The sequence below is a fragment of the Callorhinchus milii genome, unplaced genomic scaffold, assembly GCF_018977255.1.
Source record: "Callorhinchus milii isolate IMCB2004 unplaced genomic scaffold, IMCB_Cmil_1.0 Scaffold13, whole genome shotgun sequence".
In the NCBI taxonomy this organism is placed as follows: domain Eukaryota; kingdom Metazoa; phylum Chordata; class Chondrichthyes; order Chimaeriformes; family Callorhinchidae; genus Callorhinchus; species Callorhinchus milii.
This window is the reverse complement of record NW_024704754.1, coordinates 13,496,337-13,517,649: the sequence shown is the minus strand read 5'-3', so window position 1 is coordinate 13,517,649 and position 21,313 is coordinate 13,496,337. Positions and strand designations below refer to the sequence as shown.

General features: G+C 40.9%; 1 protein-coding gene across 1 annotated transcript in view; it reads right to left on the bottom strand.

The window, feature by feature from the left end:
* The window catches only part of LOC103177303 (dedicator of cytokinesis protein 2), a 222,556-nt gene that overhangs the window by 177,933 nt on the left and 23,310 nt on the right, over positions 1–21,313 (bottom strand). The window contains exons 2-9 of the mRNA XM_007891417.2: positions 19,735–19,818; positions 17,679–17,719; positions 15,646–15,701; positions 13,012–13,108; positions 11,422–11,570; positions 9,967–10,102; positions 3,348–3,502; positions 2,008–2,089 (exon numbers count right to left, since the gene is read on the bottom strand). Coding sequence (XP_007889608.1) covers positions 2,008–2,089; positions 3,348–3,502; positions 9,967–10,102; positions 11,422–11,570; positions 13,012–13,108; positions 15,646–15,701; positions 17,679–17,719; positions 19,735–19,818 — 800 coding nt within the window. The remainder of the gene's footprint in view (positions 1–2,007; positions 2,090–3,347; positions 3,503–9,966; positions 10,103–11,421; positions 11,571–13,011; positions 13,109–15,645; positions 15,702–17,678; positions 17,720–19,734; positions 19,819–21,313) is intronic.

The following is a 21,313-nucleotide window of genomic DNA, read 5'->3' as shown; positions in this document are numbered from 1 at the left end:
ACTGTAGAACACCTCCTCAAACTATGGCTATAACTAACAGCAAGCTTCATTTAAATGGGCATTTTTTTCTTGCGTAGTTCTGTGACACTGACTAATAAACATATATTCTACTTGTTCCCCAGAGTAACAAGGTAACCTTGTTCTCCTTTATTCTCCAGTATACCACATTAATCACAGTCATACACTAAAAGCCAGAATTTGCTAATCACGTTTTTTTCCACAATTGAGAACAAGGCAACGCTTCACTCAATCACAAGTTTCATTTGGACAAGAGGTGACTTTCATACTGGTAGATTGTAGTCTTCTGGTTCCCTGCACTCCAAGCCTGTTCCCTATTCCTCTCCAGAGAATACTAACTCGTGCTCGATTTATAGTTTCACTGGAACAAGTTCCCCTCCAATACCTCTCAGTGGCAGTTCTTCAAGTGCAAGATTGGACAGTCAGTGTTGGCAAGTGGTGACCATGGGATGGTGGGAGGAGGATAGGGACACATTACAGTCTAAAAGTGTCCTTTAAAAGTTTTTTTTTAATTTTTTTAATAAAAAGTCTTTTAAAAGTGTCCTTGGGACGTCCTCCCGATGTGAAAGGCGCTATACAAATGTAATCTTGTTGTTGTCTTGTTCCCACTCAGCATCTGTACACACACACTTTCCAGCAGGATTCACTGAATACCAATAATAATAATAATAATAATAATCCTTGCATTTGATATAGCGCTTTTCACGTCGGGAGGACGTCCCAAAGCGCTTCACAGAATATACTGTAAAGTGAATTGACTGTATATTTGTGGGCGAAACGCGGCAGCCAATTGCGCACAGCAATGTCCCACAAACAGTCGTAGATTGAAAATGACCAATTTATTATTGTTTTGGGTTTTGGAGGGATTATTATTAGGCGTGTGGAGTAAGGAAACTTGCCCAAGGTTTCGCCCTGCCTGGAATTGAACCCAGGTGTCTTGCTTGCAAAGCAAGTGCTCTAACCACTGAGCTACAGGACTCCACGAGGGGCGAGATGATTTTTTTCTCCTCACCTCTCTCATCCTATAATGCCTTTCCTTCTTACTCAGCACAGTTCTGCCCTTCAGATCAGGGACCTGCCTTGACACAAAGGCTTTGGCTTTCTGAGCAAAGGCAACTGAGCTGTCACAGGGACAATGCGCGATGAATAACAGTTCATTCTACTTGCAAAGAGACAACTTGCGCTTTATCGGGCTGCAGACGATCCATAACTCTGCACCCCATGTGCTTTCCAGCACCAGGCTCCAGGAGCCGATACCATACAATACAAAATTACATTTGTAAAGCATCTTTCATATCTGGAGGATATCTCAAAAGCTCATCCTCACTCAGCTTCACCATCCCTCAGGAGATTGAGTTCACGAATCTCATTCTCACATTTAAATCCTTGCGCAGTCTCACACCACCCTACCTCTGTGACCTCCTCAATCCTATCAACTGGGCCGCTTCCTTTGCTCAACCAGCACTGGCCTGCTTCATGTCCCCTGCCCTGACCATCTCATCATTGTTGGGCAGGCTTCCAGCCTTTATTCCCCATTCTCTGGAACTCTATCCCAGAGTCCCTCCAACTCATTCCCTCCATCACTTTGTTCAAGGTCCATTTCAAGACCTACCTTTTTAATCATGGTTTCACCTCCCTAATCCCTCAGCTCCCATTCCCAGCTCAGTTGCCCAGCCGGTACTGTTAAGTGCTTTGGTCATCCTGATGTGAAAGGCATTATATAAATGTCAACATGCATTGTATTTAGTGTCTTTCATACATATAAAAAAAACTCAAAGGGCTTGGTAAAGAAAAGGAGGAATAATAAGGGAAATTAAGTGCATCAAGACCTTATCTTATGTTAAGGGCATTATATTAATGAGCGAGCACGAGAATAGGATTAAATAGGGCTTTGTGGAGAGAAATATCACGGCAGGCTTGATGGGCTGAATGGTTTGTTTCTTAGCTACAACATTCTGTGTTCTGTGCAGAGAACATGTTGTTACTTACAGTGAAGACAGCTTTCAGGTTGTTTAACATTTCAATCTCTTTCGGGAGTCCCCCGCTCCCCCAACGCACTAAATAATTCTCACTGTAAGAAAAAGGAAACAGGAGAGGTTCAGCAAAATGTATATGAAGCCTCTGACCTCAGGGATAAAACATGGGATCTATTAAAATATTCTTAACATATTGAACTGATTAATGTAATTGATATGTAACTAGACAGAGAAATTCATATAATAATAATCCTTGCATTTGATGTAGCACCTTATCACATTTTCGAGATGTCTCAAATCACTTCACAGAATATACCATAAAGTGAATTGTGTGGGTGTGTTTTTTTTGAAGGAATTATTACCCCCAGAAAAGTGATGCGCCAACCGATTAACAACCAGGTTCCTATTTACTACTAGATACACAGAGGCATGTGGAGTAAGGAAACTTGCCCAGCGTTTCACCCTGCTGGGAATCAAACCTGGGTATTCTTGCTTGCAAAGCGAGTGCTCTAACCTCTGAGCTAAAGAACTCCACATATGTACGAACATACCCAGTAGGCTGATGTGAATGTGTAATTATGTATTCCTGTAAATTTATTATTAGTATCCGGAGAGAGAATATTTGCAAGATTGGTGAAACACTGCTTTAGTGGGCATAAAATCAGTATTATCACCAGCTGAAAAAGGGAGGTGAATTCTACAGAAGACTGCTACAATATCGATTCAATTGCATGAATGTCTGTTGAAACCGAGTTTATAACAGGAAATTGCACAAATACTTAAATAAATAAATACTCAGAAAAATAATATTGAAGAATGTGGGGAAAGAGGAGTAGATAGACAGAGTAGATAGCGCCAGTGTGGCGCCATCACACATATGATGCAGAAATAATAGCGGAATGGGATTAAAGGAGTTTCCTGTTCCTGATCACTAACCAATGGAGGTTTGTCTCAACTGTGGTGCCCTCTACGGTTGAGTAGCCAGCTCGCTCACTGTGTGGGTTTAACACGAAGGATGGACTGAGGTACCAAATTGGTACCATGAGTCCTTTCTGCAGAGTAAGGGGAGAAAAGTGACCAAGAAATTGTAGAGAAGAGTGAGAAAATGTGTATATTTGTGGGGGGAAGGGGGTGGGAGGAAATGCAGATTATGTACCAACCACAACCAGCAATTCTACAGCACTCTTCACACGACTAACAACCAGGTTCCTATTTACTACTAGATACACAGAGGTGCTCCCTCAGCACATCACGAGAGTGTCAGCCACTTGATTTAGCACCACACAGAGAAAGAGTGGGGGGTCCACACTGAAAGAACAGTTGCTATTGGCAACAGCAAGGTTGTCAGCTTACCTGATGATTATTTGATTGTGTGGATCGTACAGTGACATGAAGAGCTCCGAATCCTCCCCGATTCTGCATACAAAGTTCCGCACAAAGACATACAGGCTGTAGGTGGGGGATGAGGACATTCGAGAAGAGGTTCCACAGTCATGCTGGGCTCGATGCTGCAAAAACAAAAGCAGTAAATGTGTCTTTTTTATACATACACATACACCCATTAGCCACTCGTTACGTGATGCTGGGATTCTCTTCCTTTAACAACCCGCTCCATTGCCCAGCTGAAAGGTTGGGTTCTGAAGGTTGGCTGACATTGCAGTGCTCCCTCAGCAAGGCTGTATACTTTGATCCCACAAACCTTCTGCTCAGAGGCAAGAACTGAGACAAACTGCTCATTCATTTCGCTTTTAGTTGTACACAATTATAAATGGGATTGAAAAAGTAAACTCGGATCCATACAGAAGAGCAGAACAAGATGAAATAGGTTTATAGTTGTAAAGGGCAATTTCAGGACAGAGACTAAAAAGGTCTTCTTTATGCAGAGGAATCAACAGGAACAGGTTGTCAGGAAAGGTGGTAGAGGCCAAGACACTGATTCATTTAGAAAGCAATGTGATGCAGTGATTGGTGTTCTGGAGGGACGAGATCTGATGGGCTAAAGAGCCTTCTTCGTCCAGACCAATCGTGTGTCTTATGATCTTATGATTTGGAACCCCAAGAGTTGCAAAGAAATCCCAGACCTCTGTTCACTGCCTCCATCTAGTGGCTCAGCTAAGATTGCGGCCACATCACCAAGGGTTCTATTTTACTCAGTTGATTTGAGATGACAATTCGAGAACACTTCATAGAGGAATATTCTGTCCTTTTAGAAATAGTCCAAAAACAAACGGACTGAACAAAAACATAGGTTTAACATTTCATCCCCAAATTGGCCCCAAAATTTGTAGTGACAATGGTTTGGGAAAAAAAATCAGAATTGTGGTGTCAAAATTGGGTTATTCCTGTACGCAATCTGTTCTTTTTAAAAGAACATCATCAAAATGTATTTTGAAATAGACCCCAACTTCTGAATAGTTAGCAGTGTTCTGGTTTTTGCCATCTTGTGTCAGCCTGGTTCAGCGAGTAACACTCTGGAACTTTCCTAATTGGAAGATTGTGGATTCAAGCCCCAAGTCAGGACTCAAACACACGTACTGTGAGCTCCAATGCAATGCTGGGGTGTTGCATTGTCAGAGGTGCTGTCCTTCAGATGAGACATTAAATCAACTTCCTATCGGCTTGTACATGTAGATCTTAAATATCGCATTGCACTATTTATAAGTGAAGGGAGTTTCTCCTAGTGTCCTAGCCAACAATCCCCCAAATAAAATTGGTCATTTGTTCCATGTTGTTTGTAGAATATTGCTGCTTGCAATAAAGCTGCTTCGTTCACCTACAACTATACAGTGACGCCAATTCACTGTAAATCCTGTGAAGCACTTTGGGACATCCTCTTAATGTGACACGTGCTGAACCAAATGCAAGGATTATTCTTATTATCTTAGATTCCTTTGTAGCAGGGATCATTTTCAACAACAACAACAAAATTTGTATAGCACCTTTCATGTCAAGAGGATGTCCCAAGGCGCTGGACAGACAGAGCTTCAGATCCGAGCTGGGGGTGGGGGAGGGCGGAGTGCAGAGGGAAAGCAGGGAGATCGAAAGCACGGTGGAAGAGGAAGGTCTTGAGATGGATCTTGAAGGAAGCAAGGGAGGGGGCGAGGCAGAGGAACTGCGGGATGGAGTTCCAGAGGGTGGGGGCAGAGTGGCAGCCTGCCAATAGTGGGGTGAACGAGGCGGGGGACGTAAACCAGGCTGGAGCCCGCTGAGCGGAGGGAGTGAGCAGGATGGTAGTGGGGAGCAAGACAATGGAGGGCTTTGAAAGTGAGGACCAGGATCTTGAACTGAATCCTCTGTGTGATGGGAAGCGAGTGGAGTCAGGCGATGATGCAGGTGATATGGACATGGAGCCTGGTGCGGGAGAGGACGCGGGCTGCAGAGTTCTGGATGATCTGCAGCCTATGGAGGGAGGAATTGGGGAGGCCGACAAGCAATGAGTTTGCATAGTCAAGCCTCGATGTAATGAAAGCATAGCCTGAAACTGACTTTCTAAAGTTATTTAGGGGATACTAGAATAGCACAATCTGAACAAGGTCAGAACCCCCTCCTCCATGAATCCTGAGTCAGACGGTTCTGTGCTCATAAATGGCTATTATATCACTTGGTGATATTTTCTGACCTGTAAGTTTAAAGCACAGGGTTGAACAGGAATAGAAATGCAGCAGAAGAAATTGCAGTCTGAGTCCAGATACAATGGTCAAATTTCTCATTGTTTGAAATATTTTTAGAACAGCCTTATATGTGATCTAAACTCCTGTGACATATTGTACTTTGCTTTCACTTAATGGAAACCCATTTGCTTTGAAAAGCGGTATGACATTCACAATTGCTGTACACAGTGAACCATTAAAGGAGGTTAGGATTTTGAAGGCTTTAAGTGCTTCTCACACAGTTGTATTAAGGACTGCAGTGAAGAGATCAGCAATTTCTATGCCTTAGTCCTGACATTGCATTTCTTTCTCATATCTTAATGCAGGAGTTGTCTAGGGGGTGGGCAGAGGAGTTGGGTATTTCTCAGATTAGATACAAAGTAAAGCTCCATCTATGATGTCCCATCCAGAACTCCAAGGTCAGGTACAGTATGATTTAGATACAGAGTAAAGGGTCACCTCTGCACAGTCCCATCAGCCTTCACAGATCAGGTACAGGATGGTGATCTCTCAACAACAACAAATTACACTTGTATAGCGCGCCTCACGTCAAAAAGATGTCCCAGGGCCTGGACAATCAGGGGTTTTGGACCAAAGCTGGGAGTTGGGTTCAGAAGGGGAAGAGAACAGGGGGAGGTGAGGGTGGGAGGGTGGTCAAAGGCACGGTCGAAGAGGAAGGTGTGCGTTTTGCTCACAAAATACACAGTCAATCCACTGAACAATATATTCTGTGAAGCACTTTGAGATGTCTCAATGATGTGATAAAGCTCTATATCAATTGAAATAAATATTATACAGGTAGACTAGTTGCTGCTTTTTCTGACAATAACAAGTTGCTATATTTCATAGAAAACAAATTGAGTTGAGGACATTGTGATTTTCAAAGTGATAAAGATTGATATTAGTTGTAAGGATATGTTTATTAAATATTGCTTTTAGAAATTATCTTCCAATGCCCCTCCCTACAAAATCCATGCAGAATTAGGAACAGATTTAAAATGAAGGCATCTACACAATGGGAATAAAGAGCAAAGGATTATGGCACCTGGTAATTTCTAAAATTCTTATTGATGTTGAAGAATATAGAGCTATTTAGGTGCAAGCACATTGATCTTCAAAGATGATATGCCTGTACAAGAATGTAATAAAATAGTATTTTCACATTTTACAGCAGTGTTCATTTCTCTGCTCTTACCTTCAGAATGACACACATGCCCCACAGCAATATCTCATTCTATATCTATAGTGCCCTATTAACACCCTATAATTACATCTTCTCTTCTGTACAGTCAAGAGATAAAGAAACTGGCCTCTGAGGAATAAAAGTTATTCCTTATAATGTCTGGTAAGATATTTAGCTTTGAGTTAGTTCATTTATGTCACCTGTCACTCCTAGGCTGTGACTGTATGATTGCCAGGTACCCTGAGGCAAAGAGCAAAAGTCAATACATTGCGTCTATAAACTGTGAATCACTGTTTGTTACATAACTTTCCATATCTTCCAAACATATGGTTCAAGAAATGATTTTTTTTTCTCTTTTTCTTTGCATAATTGGCTTTTATGCCGTGCAGTCCTAAAGGCATTTGGCATAATCTTCCCTTTCCATGTGTTTCTCCTGCAATGTGAATCTTGATGATGAGTGTTGGCAGAAGGTGGACATTGAATATATTGTGTATACTCCTTTTGATCAGCCAGGAGTCTATACAGCACACACAGAAAACAATTATTAATAACAATAATCCTTGCATTTGATATAGAGTCTTACCACGCTGAAGCATGTCTAAACTAGCCTGAATTCCACATATACATAGAATCCTTCTTGTGTTTGGAGTGGAATGCGCCCTCTCTCCCCTGAGGGATGCACCCAGCTCATTTAATTCTGGAAAGTAATAGGTAAAGGTTGGCAACAGCCAAGGCTTGGGGACTCCAGAGTGTGCATTGGTATAACTACTGGAGTTTATCCAACTAAAATTGGGAATTGCCATTGCACAAACTGTCTGGCATGCTTCCTGCTCTTTGCCTAGTTAGGAATACCCATGAAGGATTTGGGGTATATACAAATTTTGGTGAGGTCAGATAAGGACAAGTTCAAGATCAGCTGTGATACTCTCCCTTGATTTATTGTGAAGGTGGTTAACAGCTAATAGAAATGTGCAAAATTGGAGTAGAAGTGCTTGATGACTGGGTACAAATATATTAGAACAATTATTCTTGTATTAGATGTAATGCTACAATGTCAGAATATCTCAAAGCACTCAATAGGTAATTAATGTCACTTGTAAATCTATGTAGTAACAGTTTATTAAAGTGTCAGCTTCAGGCTGTCAGCTGAACTACTGTTTTGAATCTACAGCCTTGTGTCTTAGAGGCAGGCAAGTTAGCTGCCAACTGAGACAAACTGACACCCACGGTTGGGTGAATTTGCAACAAGGAGCATAAACTTAAGATAAGCTCAGGGGGGATATTCGAAAAAGTCTTCCACACAAAAGTTGTGAAACACAAATTATCACATTTAAAATAATTAGGTAAAATAAATAAAAAGTAAATATATCAAACAGCTCGGAGAATAATAAATAATAATAATCCTTGCATCTGATGTAGCGCTTTTCATGTCTTCTAGACATCTCATAGCACTTCACAGAATATACTGTAAAGTGAAGTGAAATAAATGGTTTGAGGACTACTGCTGTCCTGACAGACTGCCTGTCGGACATCAAGTCCTGGATGAGGGCAAATTTCCTACAGTTGAATGTGAATAAGACTGAGGCCCTCCTGATTGGCTCGCGCCAGCGCCTCAGCACCTCAGGCTCTGGCAACATCACCCTCCATGGTTGCGCACTTCAACTCACCAGCCAGTCAGGAACCTCGGTGTCTTGTTCGACCCTCAACTGTCTTTTCTCCCCCACATTCAGGACATGACCCGCTCTGCCTTCCCTCACCTCCGTAACATCACCCGACTCCCCCACTACCTCACCCCTCAGGCCACTGAAACCCGTGTTCATGCCTTCATCACCTCCAGGGTCAACTATGCAAACCCCCTGCTTGTCGGCCTTCCCAACTCGTCCCTCCACAGGCTGCAGATAATCCAGAACTCTGCAGCCCGTGTCCTCTCCCGCACCAAACTCCGTGACCCCATCTCCCCCATTCTCACCCTATCAGCTCCCTATCCTTCAGAGGATCCAGTTCAAGATCCTGGTCTTCACTTACAAAGCCCTCCGTGGCCTCAGCCCACCCTACCTCTGCGACCTCCTAACCCCCTACCAACTCGCCCGCTCCCTCCGCTCAGCCGGCTCTGCCCTGCTCCACGTCCCCCGACTCACTCGCCCCAAAATTGGTGAGAGAGCCTTCAGCCACTCTGCCCCCAACCTCTGGAATTCCATCTCCCAATCACTCCGCCTCACCCCCTCCTTAGCCTCCTTCAAGTCCCGCCTCAAGACCCTCCTCTTCGACCATGCCATCGGCCACCCCCCTTCCCCTCCCCTCCCCTCCCTTCTCCCACCCTGACCCCAGCTCTGAAATCCTGTGCACTGTCCAGCGTCTTGGGACATCCTCCCGACGTGAAAGGCACTACACAAATGTAATCTTGTTGTTGCTGCAGTAATGTGGGTTAAACGTCCTCTTTCTGTGCTGATAGCTATGAGCCCAATCAAGTAAAATCCTTGCCCTGATCCTCTGTTATCCATGTGGGCTACTCTACTGGACTTCCTTGAATGTATTCTAGAAACTGCCAGGTTACCTTGAGGCTAACTGTGAGATGAGATGTGCGGCGTTTCACAATTAGGTTATATTGAACGCAGTTATGAAGTGTTCCAAATATCACCCATAGTGTCAAAAGGTATGCAGTCTGATCACAAAAGTGCACCATTGACTCTGCAATTGAAGCATCCATTTGATGCGTGATTGACTGACAGAACACCCAGCATTGTATCAGACATGTACACAGTTACGCGGAGAGAAAGCCTCTTTTTGAGAGCATTCATGTGGGCACCAATGGCTTCCCTTTATCTGCTTTCTGTGGGGAATTTTCTTGCTTCATACAAAGAAAACTCTTGCCTCTGAGCACTCCCGTGTCACATCAGGAACACAGTGTGTAATTCCATTCACAAACATGCTCCAGGGCAGACCTCACTGCTTGCACGGCAGTGAGTTTACCGAACTTTAACTCTGTCTTAAGAATGGGATTTTTATTATGAATGCATTGTCAAAATGCACGAAACGTAGTGTATTTTCCTCTGTAGCACCTAGTCACAACTTCTCCTCCGTAGTACCTAGTCACTAGCAAATTCTGTTTTGTAGGCAAAGTAATAAAATGATTAAATACCATTTCTTCCTTTATTCGCTCAGAGATTTGTCTGGTGGCCTCTTCATGGGCATGAAACAAACTGATTACACTGGTCTTGTCTGGGTCCAGAATATTTCCATTCTCATCCCTCACAACCAAGTCCAACTCTAGGATTCTGCAGAAAAAGTAAAAGTAAAATTTAATTAGCCCTGAAAAGTTTATTTTCTATCTTCCAGTTTTTCTTTGGATTATTTTTATCTATATTATTATATTCTAATATTATTATTTGATTATTTTAGATCTCGTTTCACACCTGATGCCAGAAAGTTTATAAAATTCTTAAATGTTCTTAAATTTTAAGATAAACATTTTGGAAGTCTGGTGTCTGCCCTCTTCCTATAATCACTGGTGCAACTGGGACTGTTAATAAGATTATTCAGGTATGCCTTGACAAAATACCTGGTGAACAAAATATCAACCTCCCATCAATAGCAAAAAGTAGCTATTTTAGGAAGTTCAAATACTACGAAGAGTAACATCCATTCATATGTAATGTGGCAGTGTTATTGGTTTGGCTGACCCATCACCGAAAAACCTTTAGAAGCTACCTCCACGGAGTGATTAAAACTGTAAAAACATAATAGTAACGTAATAATTATAATATGTAATAAGAATTATAATTATATTATGTAATAATAATAATAATCCTTGCACCTTTCATGTCGGGAGGATATCCGAAAGGGCTTCACAAGATTTAATGTGAAGTGGAGTGTCTATATAGTTGTAGGCGAATACGGCAGCTCAATTGCACACAGCAATGTCTCACAAACGGCCATGAAACGAATGATCAATTTTATTCGGGGCATTGTTGGCCAGGGTCACTGGAAGAAATTTCCTTCTCCTTTCGCCGTGGGATCTTTTGACATCTACCTGAACAGGACCTCAGTTTAACATCTCATCTGAAGGATAGTACCTCAACAGCCCCCAAGATTGCAATGGAGTATCAGTTTAGACTATGTGTTTTCAAGTCCCAAAGGGGGGGCTTGAACCCACAACCATCGACTGAGAGGCGAGAGTGCTACCACTGAGCCAGGCTGACATAGCAATAGTTTTGAATAGTTCTGAAACTCTACAAACTTCATCCATTATTGTACAATGTTGGTTATGTTCAAAATTTGTAGTTCTGTAGTTCTTCATACTGCTGTAATAAAGCTTTTCACGGTGGTTAAGTATCTCTTTTGCTGCAATTTAAGGTTATTTTTAGTATTGCTGTGCATGAGCTGAAAACTGCCACAAGGAGGCTACAATTTTGCTGGATCTGGAAACAACCTTAAGAGTTAAACGTTTCTTCCATTGAACCCATTGGAACAATGCGTTACTTAGGACCTAAGTCTTAGGTGAGCAGCACCAACAACAACTTGCATCTGGGTAGCACTTCAACCAGAGAACAGCCAGCGCCTCACTTCTCTGACAGTGAGCTTTTACTTTACTTGCCTGTTCCCGTAGTCTATTTTGGAAGTAACTTTGTGTTTGAGCTCTTTCAATTCATCTTTGGGGAGTGTTCCAGAAAGGAGCTGTGATCGCCATTCCATCAAATCAAACAGCATGCTGTGGACTGCCTTGAACTTGTCGGTTTTATTAGTCTGAGGAATGATGAAGTAATGAAACGATTGAATGAAGGTAGACTGCAAAACAGGATCATGTATTACAATACCAGTGTACTGACTGGTATCTTCTAATCTCTAGGGAGTGAAAGGGTTTGTAAAAAGATGTGCATGTAATGGAATCGGTTATACCAGTGGGACAATAGACTCCTTGAAATCCATATTAGTACAATGACATTCCTGATCTCTTTATAGTAAGTGGGAAATAAACAAATAGCCCATTATTCTGGGGTATGTGAGTTCCAATTCATTAACTTGTTCTTTGGCCTCCAGAATTGTACCATGTTTTCAGCACAGACGAAAACCATGTTGCCCATTATATCTGTGCTATTCCTAGCTGCTCTTACTGGAGATACTTACTCTAATCCAACTTTTCTACTCTTTCTCCATCACGCCTGTGCTGTGTTAAATCGCCCACTGTTCTTTCATTATCCAAAGATGCTGAAGCTACATGTAATTCCCCCACTGCAACCCTGGCTGAAATCAGCTACATGAACACAGGCCTGCGCTTGTCCTGATCTGTATAGGTCAGAAATTCAATAGTCAACGTATTTATCCACTGATATGTCATCTGCTGTATCAATTATTCCCTGGAAGACACGGGTATGGTTTTATAGGGGATAAAGTGTTCAAGGAATTCAACCAGACTGAAAACTCCAGAATGTGGAATCTTCGCTTCTTTAATATTTGTACGGCACAGATTGCCAATAAGATTTGCACATGTTTTGATGCTACATCATTAATGTTTCTTCAGAAAGATTTTTTTGTGTTTATCAATAAATTAATATGAAAATGTGCTCATGATGGCGACGAATAATAAAGGTGGGAAATACAACAATTTTCGCAATCAGGTCACGAGTGTCACCATTGAATATTTTTAAGTTAAGGGCAGAGTAAACTATTTTTGCTCTCCACTCAGCTATGTCTTGAGCTGACTTTGTGGAAGGCCATTCAGACACTGATCCCCTGCTGGCCACTGAAAGCCTCCTTTGGACACAATCTGGTTTCACCACACTAAACTGAGATTAGTGTCTGAACCGAGTTCTGGAGCAATCAGCCTGAGACACATCCGAGTAACTACAATATTCAGGAATTTTTCGGGTTACTCCCCAAAGGGGTCTCATTTGTGCCATTTCTTAACAGGATTCCTTAACCTGGAATCCAAATAGTGCAAAAGGAGACACCTGGTAACTATAGGATGTGACGCCAAACCACAGGAAATTTTCACTGACGCAATCCGCTTCCAGGAGAGGTTTCACTGGTCCATGAGAAATTTTTGGAAGATTTTTTAGAAAGGAAGTCCATTAAGAAATACAGTGAATTGTATCCCAATATGTCAATGTATAATACAGGCGGAAATTAGATATTTCAAAGTTAAATCATGTGTTGTCAGCTTTGTGACAAAATCCAGTTCTCTTACCAGGTACAACTGCTTCCAGATAATGCCCCATTCACGCAGCGTGCTTGTCACCTCCTTCACCAAGGGCATTTCTGCCGAAACAACATTCTCCTGGTTCCTGAAAGACATCAGATCATTTGGGTGAGTGCACAAAGAAAGATGCAGAGCGAGAGCCTTACACTCTGTGGGTTATGCCATCTGTTATTGTCAACTCTCATTTCCCAAACCACTCTCGAAATGATCCAGTTTAATCAACCGGCACAAATCCAGCTCCATAGATAATTCTAATCTTTTCGAAGGTGTGGTTCTGAACCCTACAGAAAAGAAGTTAATACTTGCATTTGATATTGGTATTATTATTATTGATATAACGCCTTATGTTACAACAACTCAAATCTCTTTACACAATTACTTTGTTGCTTAGAAATGCTGAACTTTCACCTCTGGGACTTGGATGTAAATCCACCCCAGACCATCAGGCTAAAAATCTGCTCTCTCTTCGCATGCCTCACTACAACAGTGAAAGGAATTCTTCCACAATGATGTTATTCTATTTTATTCTTATCCGATCTTGTAATAATAATCCTTGCATTTGATATAATGCCTTGTCAACTCATTGAAACATCTCAAAGTGCTTCAAATGATTTACTGCAAAGTAGGGACTATATTTGTAAGGGAACACGGCAGCAATTTGTGCACATTAATGTCCCACTAACAACCATGTGAATTACCATTTTTCTGGGCAATTGTTGGTTAGGATACCAGGAGACACTCCCTTCTCTTTCTGAGTAGTGATATAATATCACTGATGTCCAGCTGAATAGGCAGGCAGACCTGTTTAACATCTCAGCTAAAGAAAGGCATCTCCGTCAATGCAGCACTCCCCTGCACTGCGTTGTAGCATCGGCCTAGACTATGAGTTCAGAGTCCCAACATAAGGCTTAACCCCCACCACCTTCAGACTCAGAGACGGAGTGCTACCAACTGAGCCAGGCTGGTACCATATGAAAACCCAAATCTTCAGCAACTGTCTTAAAATTGAAGGTCATGCAGAATGTGGAAAATTCTTAAATTCAGACTTAATTTGAAAGCTGGATCTTTTCAAGAACTTTAAGAATATCCAAATTAGGACTAAATTGAATAATTTTCCCAAATCTTCCAGGATCTTAAAGTTGAATACAGCGCTTTTATTGACTGACACCAGGTGGAATTCTGGAGTTGCTTTGAAGCACTCAACGTTTACAGTGTTGACTGGTGACAAAAATAAAAAGATGCTTCACTTTCTCAGAGACAAAAGCATACACTTGGAAAAGATAACTGACTCTTTTGCATTATCTTTCAATAATGGAGTATTGAATCTGTCAATTGTAAGTTTGTGGTATTTTGCAATAGGATTAGGAAGCCTGTTGGACTTTCCTTCAACCCAAGGGAACTCCAATGCGAAAGAAAGTAAATCATGTCAGAGTGGAGTTCCCAAAAGTCAGCATGACATATTTCTACTTACAGGAAAAGGTCTCCATTTGTGAGAGTCAATTTTTTAATAAGGGAATCTCGTTGACAAATATCAGAAATTAGAGCCCATTAGTGTATAGGAGGAGCAATCAGATTTCCTTGGAGCAGAGTTGGCGTAATCAATAAATGTGACCAAAAGCTGCTGATGGAAAGGAAGGAGGAAGTTTGTCTGAACATTTTACTGGCAATGCAGCAAAAAGGGCAGTGGATTCCGTCTCTTGTCATTTACTATTGCTACTTCTCACTTACTATCACTTAGCGCTTTCTTCCATCAAGTTTCAATTCTCCTAAATAAATTCCCCAACTACTTCTGAATTGACAGTCAGAAATCTACCATGACTGGTAGATTGAGAGCAATAGTTCATTAAGGATGCAATCCAACACACTGCTGCTTTCTACAAACTGCTGAGGTCCCAAACCATTGGCCTCAGGGTTTCGAAGCACATGTAATTTGGCTAGCTTTTGTGGCTATTCAGTATATTACATCAGGTTCAATCTGACTCCAGCAATATTATAATAATAATCCTTACATTTTTGATATAGCACCTTATCACTTCTTCGAGACGTCTCAAAACGCTTCACAGGATACACTGTAAAGTGAATTGACTGTATATTTTGCGGGTGAATCCCAGCAGCCAATTGCGCATAGCAGTGTCCCACAAACAGTCGTGGATTGAAGTAACCAATTTATTGTTATTATTTTTTATTGAAGGGCGGGGCTCACAGCATGGCAGACAGACTCACAACATCGTGCGGTGTCAGGGGGGCAAGGAGAGAGAGGATCAGGGGGTTGGCAGGGGTGGGGCTCAGGGGTCGGCAGGGGGTGGTCAGGGGTCAGGTCCTTCTTATGTCCCATTAGTAGGGAATCTATTGTTTCGTTTCAACCATACTGAATATGATGTGAACCATATGAGGTTCACACCAAATATTGCCTATTGGAGTGATAATGAACACCTGTGTAAAATTATCAAACACTATAAATTTTGTCTCTGTGTTTCTTTATTCACGTTTAATTATATTACACAACAAGCCGTTGGCAGGGACCTGTAGCATCCTCAACAAACAGAACTAAAGAGAGAACAGGACGGAAGGCTTTATTTAATAGAATCACATAAGCAGCTCGAATTCACTTTTAATCCGTACCCTCTTTTCTCAATGATCGCTTCTTTGACGTGAACGAATGATGCTGGAAACACCCCCTGTAAACCAAAGTACAAATTGTTTAGTCATTATAATGATATTGTATCATCAGTCTACCCCATAAGATTATTACATTTTGAATTCATTTAGTGCCAATAATATTCCCTCAAGCCCTTTGTAACCTTTATTGACTTCTTATTTGGAGTTTGGATCTATTGTGCTTACTATTGTGTAACTGGTATTTATCCAGTTAGGAATATCCTACAATCATCAAGTTCATTCAGTGGCATTTTTACGCACTTTGGCATCTTTTAAAAATCTTTGACTCCAATCTGACCTCTCAGGCTAACCAAGGAAGATGTTAATCCTGCTGATTTTGTTAATCCTGCAAACTATATCATCATTATCATCCAAGACTTGTGACAAGCAAGTAGTTAATATTAGATATCAGCAGAAAGATAGGAAGATGCAGTGTTCATGACAACAGTTTAACAATCGAGGATTCACCAAGCTGAAGAAAAATGTTATAAAATGTCATCATATTCACCGTCTTGCTGGTACACATGTCAAAATGCATTGGCTGTTCTGTTAGACTACTTAATGATTTTTGACTGTTCAATGTCACTCGCTGCTGTTACCTAATGCAGCAACATCAACAACTGGGTAAGAAGCAAAAGCTCAGCAGAAGCAACACAGCATGGGAGGCCTCGCTATAGGGTGAGGGCTGTAGTGAGACATCAGGTCAGTGGGGCTGAGATTAGTCATCACAGTGTGATATTGTTGGGGTGTGGAACCTTTACCTTTTCCTAAAAATTATGGGGTGAAAATGTCAATCCAACTGCATTATTTAATTATTGCCCCAGATTATTATCACATCATAGAAAATCTACTGTCCTGTAAACCCAATCTGGAACTTCAATGCACTGACTGTACAGGGGAGGGTGAGAAGGAAGAATGTGGAAGAGGGGTCTCTGATGTGTGAAATATCATAAGGTCACTAAATTAACTACCACGGTTAATCAATATATTGATGTATATTAACCTGCAACAACATTGCAAAGTTTTACCTTATATTCTTAAACAACCTGAATGCGGCTTAATCAGGGAATACCATTGGGCTTCGGTCAATGCTACTGCTTAAATGGGTTGGTGTGTTTAAGAAAAAGAGTTTGGTAAACTCCTTTGTGTCAACTCCCAAAAGAATTAAGTTTTGACACAAAGGAGATAAGTGTCATTTATATCATAAGCTGATTTTTACATGTAACATGATACAGGTATGAGCTTAAATCGCATTCTCATTGAGGTAGATCCTCTTTAAGTGAATGGATGGACATTTGTGTCGTGGGCAGGTTGGTTTAGAAACATAGAAACAAGAAACAGAAGTAAATCATTCAGCCCCTCAAGGCTATTCCGCCACTCTGTAAGATCATGGTGATCTGTACCTCAAGCCCAATTACCCGCCCTTACCCTGTATCCCTTGATCCCCTAACCTAATAAATATCTATCCACCTCAGTCTTGAGGTTTCTGCTGTCTGTTCCTCTGCTCGAAACAGAGGGCTACTCAATGTCAAAGCGTCTTAGATAATGAAGTGAGCGCACCAACAGAGTTCAAATTATATCAGCAGTCCTTCAAACTGCAATCTTCAACACGTTTTATAGTAACAAAAAAGCTAACATTGCACAGTAAATCTTAGGCGAATGTCAGAGCAGCAATCAGCTCAGGAGAATCTGGACATCTCTCTTTTTTTCTGTGTCGACATGTGATGCAAATAAAGGGATATGAAATGCAGTCTGCGTTTCAGTGTAATGGTGTCAGGTGATGGAAATTCGGAATTCAATTCGAGTATTTGTTTTATTACAGGGCAAAAATAAATTGCTTTTTATTACAATGTGCCCTGACAAGTGGAATTACCTGTCACTTTAGCCCTTCTCAATAGTATTACTGTATAACCTCTTGGGTATAATTAAAACACTAAAACACATGATACGCTTGAAGTAGGAGTAAAACGTGATGTACTGCATGTAACAATCCTTACCACTTGCAACTTGTTTTTCATCAAGCATCCTCTGTACCACCCTAAATAAAAGGGAAACACAAGAGTCAGAAAGGCTAACAGGATGCTGGCATATATTATCAAATCAATTCAGTTCAAACCCCCAGAAATCATGTTACAAGCTGTCCAGAACTCCAATCAGGTTGTACTTAGAATACTGCATACAGTTCTAGGTGGCACAATATAAGGCGAGGCTCTAATGTCAGAGAACATCAACGAGGATGATCCCATTGGTACAGGAATGATCTATAAGAAACAATAAGATAATCCAGGGCTCTTCAGCCTTACAACACAACAGCTTGGATTTATATAGCGCCCTCCACGCCGGACGGCAACTCAGAGAGCTTACAAAGAGAATAGGAGACTCTGAGATCCTGAGGTATGTAAGATTCTAAATAAGATTTTAAAAAAATTAACCCAGAACAATACTTTCAGTTGTCCCAAAGTAGCAGATCAAGAGAGTACAAGTTTAGGGTTGTGAAAGGCAAGTTTAAAACAGACACCAGGGAGTATTAGTTTGTACAGAGGGTAATTAACAGCTGGAATGGCTGTTTGTTAGGAAGTTGGTACAGGATGGGAAACTGGATTATTTAAGAAACAGTTTGATGCTGATGAGGGAAGGTGGAATCCTGGAGGGGTGAGCCCAAATGGGCCAAAAGGCCTTCTTGATCAGAACCTCTCTTGTGACCTAATCCAGCCAAAAGTACTCATAGCAGGCTACACATATTGCTGTTTAAAACACTTACAACCGTATAAGCATGTGTTGGAAAATTCATGGTCTTGTTCAACAAACAGTTTGAGGTTAGGGACTCAGAACAGAATGAATCAAATGCCCCGCAGAGACAATGGTATCTGATTTCCTGGGACTTTGGAGGGAAGGTAATCAATGTTTGTGGAAGGAAATAGGTTAGGTTTCAAAAGTGGACAACAAAGATGAATATGACGTTTTGCTGGATTACCTTTAGAGTTCAAGGAATATCTGTGCAACACATTCCCTCAAGATTGAATGAGTGGAGTGCAGAAGGAAAGAAAGTAAATTATATTGTGGAAGGAGCAGGTCTGAGGGTTGAAGGCCTTGCCCCATTTCTGTATTCGCATCTTATGAGAGATTCAAATACAGGTATAAGACCAGGGAAAGATGTACAATTTGGAGAGGATTCAAATAGTCAAAAATATTCAAATGAAAAATATTCAGTGAAATTAAATCTTAATTGTTATAATGATATAATGATACGATTTTCCCATCAAAATAATACATCGCATGGATTTTCTGTAATAATATTGAGTGAAATAAAATGTTTATTTTTTTTATTACCAATATGAAGTAAAGTGATATTTCATGCTTTTTTCCACCACCATCCACGGAAATAACGTTTCATGATTTGTCAGTAAAACAGATTAGTGAAATTGAATATCAACTAGGTTAACATAGAAATGTTTGAATATAATAAGATTTCTTAAGAGTTGGTCACAAACATGCACTAAAATAAAGTTGCCTAGATTTTCTGAAAAATATTGAGTGAAATAAATTTTATTTGAATAATAAAAAAACTAGGATTTCAAAGACCGAGCAATTGAAACCTTCGGGTTACACGGGGAATAATGACATAGAAATAGCTGATTACACCATCAAGAATTCTGAATTATATACAGGATAAAAGGATCCAAGATCTTGGTCTGCCTGTTCACGTGGATTTTAATGTTCCCATCACACTATTGGAAAAAGAGAAAATAATTTTTCCAGCGTCCTAACCAAATATCCTCAAGATCAATTGCTCTCAATCACTTTGAAGCTGTTCAGAAAGCTAAGCTAGGCACAAAAAAAGCTGCAGGGTTTGTCTTCAAAAACACTCACTTGACAATAATCATATGAAGTGCTTTCAGACTTTTGATGTGATAAGATGCAATAAAAACACAATTTATTTTATTTCGTATATACAAATGCAATTTTCTCTGAGGCCAGAGAATGTTATTATGTTTTCTGATATATTTCTCAATCTTTATTTCTTTCTTTCGGTCACTTCTGCCAGCAATTTACCTTCACACTTTTCCAGGATTTGTACTGTGTCCCCGATGCATAGGGAGAGCTGCGGAGTGCGTTTTCTCTCAAAATTGTATATTGCTGGAAATCAAACACAAGAGAAATAAAATCAATTCACAATAAAACTGGACATACAGGTGTGGAAAATGTAGGACAGACAGGTGTCTAAACAGGTATCCTGGAATCGCTCTGATGTGATCTACTTTTGCAGCAGATTTCCCACCAATCGTTGTGATGTATTTCCAGTTTACAGGTAAGAAATCCACACTGAGATTCCTTAATTGATAATAATAAAATAATTATGTTTGAAATTGCCACATTTTGGATCCCGATGTAAAGCATTTGGGTGTACATTTTCAACCAACGCAGGATTTAATGAGGTTTTTCTGCCTGTGCCCCACATAGCAAAATATTTATAACAACTCATTACATTTGTATAGCCTTTCACGTCAGAATAATAAATAAGCTAGCTCCTTCCTGTAGCTCAGCAAGCTTCTGCAGTGCAGAGCTGAGCTATGTAGATCAATTACCTGATCTCAGCCGAGTTGGCATTAGCAGTCTCAGCACCCCATTGAGGATGCTCCTGAATCACTACCCAGTGACCCTGTACATAGATATCAGGGGAAAACAATGTAGGGCTTGGCAATGATATATATCCACAGGAGAAATACCTGCCAACACGGGCTATCAAGTCTTACACATGAATAATAATAATTCTTGCATTTGATATAGTGTTCATGTTATTGAGAAGTCTCAAAGTGCTTCACAGAATACGTTGTAAAGTGAATTGACTGTTTATTTGGTGTGCGAAATGCAGCAGCCAATTGCACACAGCAACAGTCATTTTTTTGGCAGGGGATTATTACCCATGGAAAACAATTGCCAATCGACTACAACCGGGTTCCTACTTATTGCTAGGAAAACAAAAGTGTGTGGAGAAAGGAAACTTGTCTAAGGTTTCTCGCTGCCCAGGAATCGAACCCGGGTACTCACTGCTTGTGAGGCACTGTTCTATCAAATACGCTGCAGGACTCCATTTATTAATGGCTGTGGGCAAAGGCTGTCTGAAACCAAATAACAACAGTGGCTTAAAGTCATAAAATGGGTTACATCACAAAACAGACCATTTAGTCCATCGATTCTGCCCTGGTATTTTTCTCCATATGAGCCATCTAATCTAGTCACTCTCTCCTGCTCACTTGCCATTTTGTTTCCCTCTTATTTTATTGCATTGTAACCATGCTCTGTGTAAAGATTTGTTTCCAATTTTCTATTTAATTCATTTGTGTGATTATCCCATCACCCAGGGAGCTTAGCATGTTTCAGGTGGCAGCTCCTGGCAGCTGGAGCCTAAGCTCATTTCACAGATGCCACAGGGTACAGCTAATGCTGAAACCTCGTCTGTCACTGCAGCTGACTGGTAACAGCCACAAGTGGACATCTTAGGAATGCAATGTCCTTGGAGTCTTTTTCACCTATTTCTCTCCTTCAATTTTCTCCCTTCCCCTCCTCAGCTAAATGGCCTGATTTGCCATTCTCCTTAACAAGTAGCGTGGTGCTAACTGGTCAACAAGCA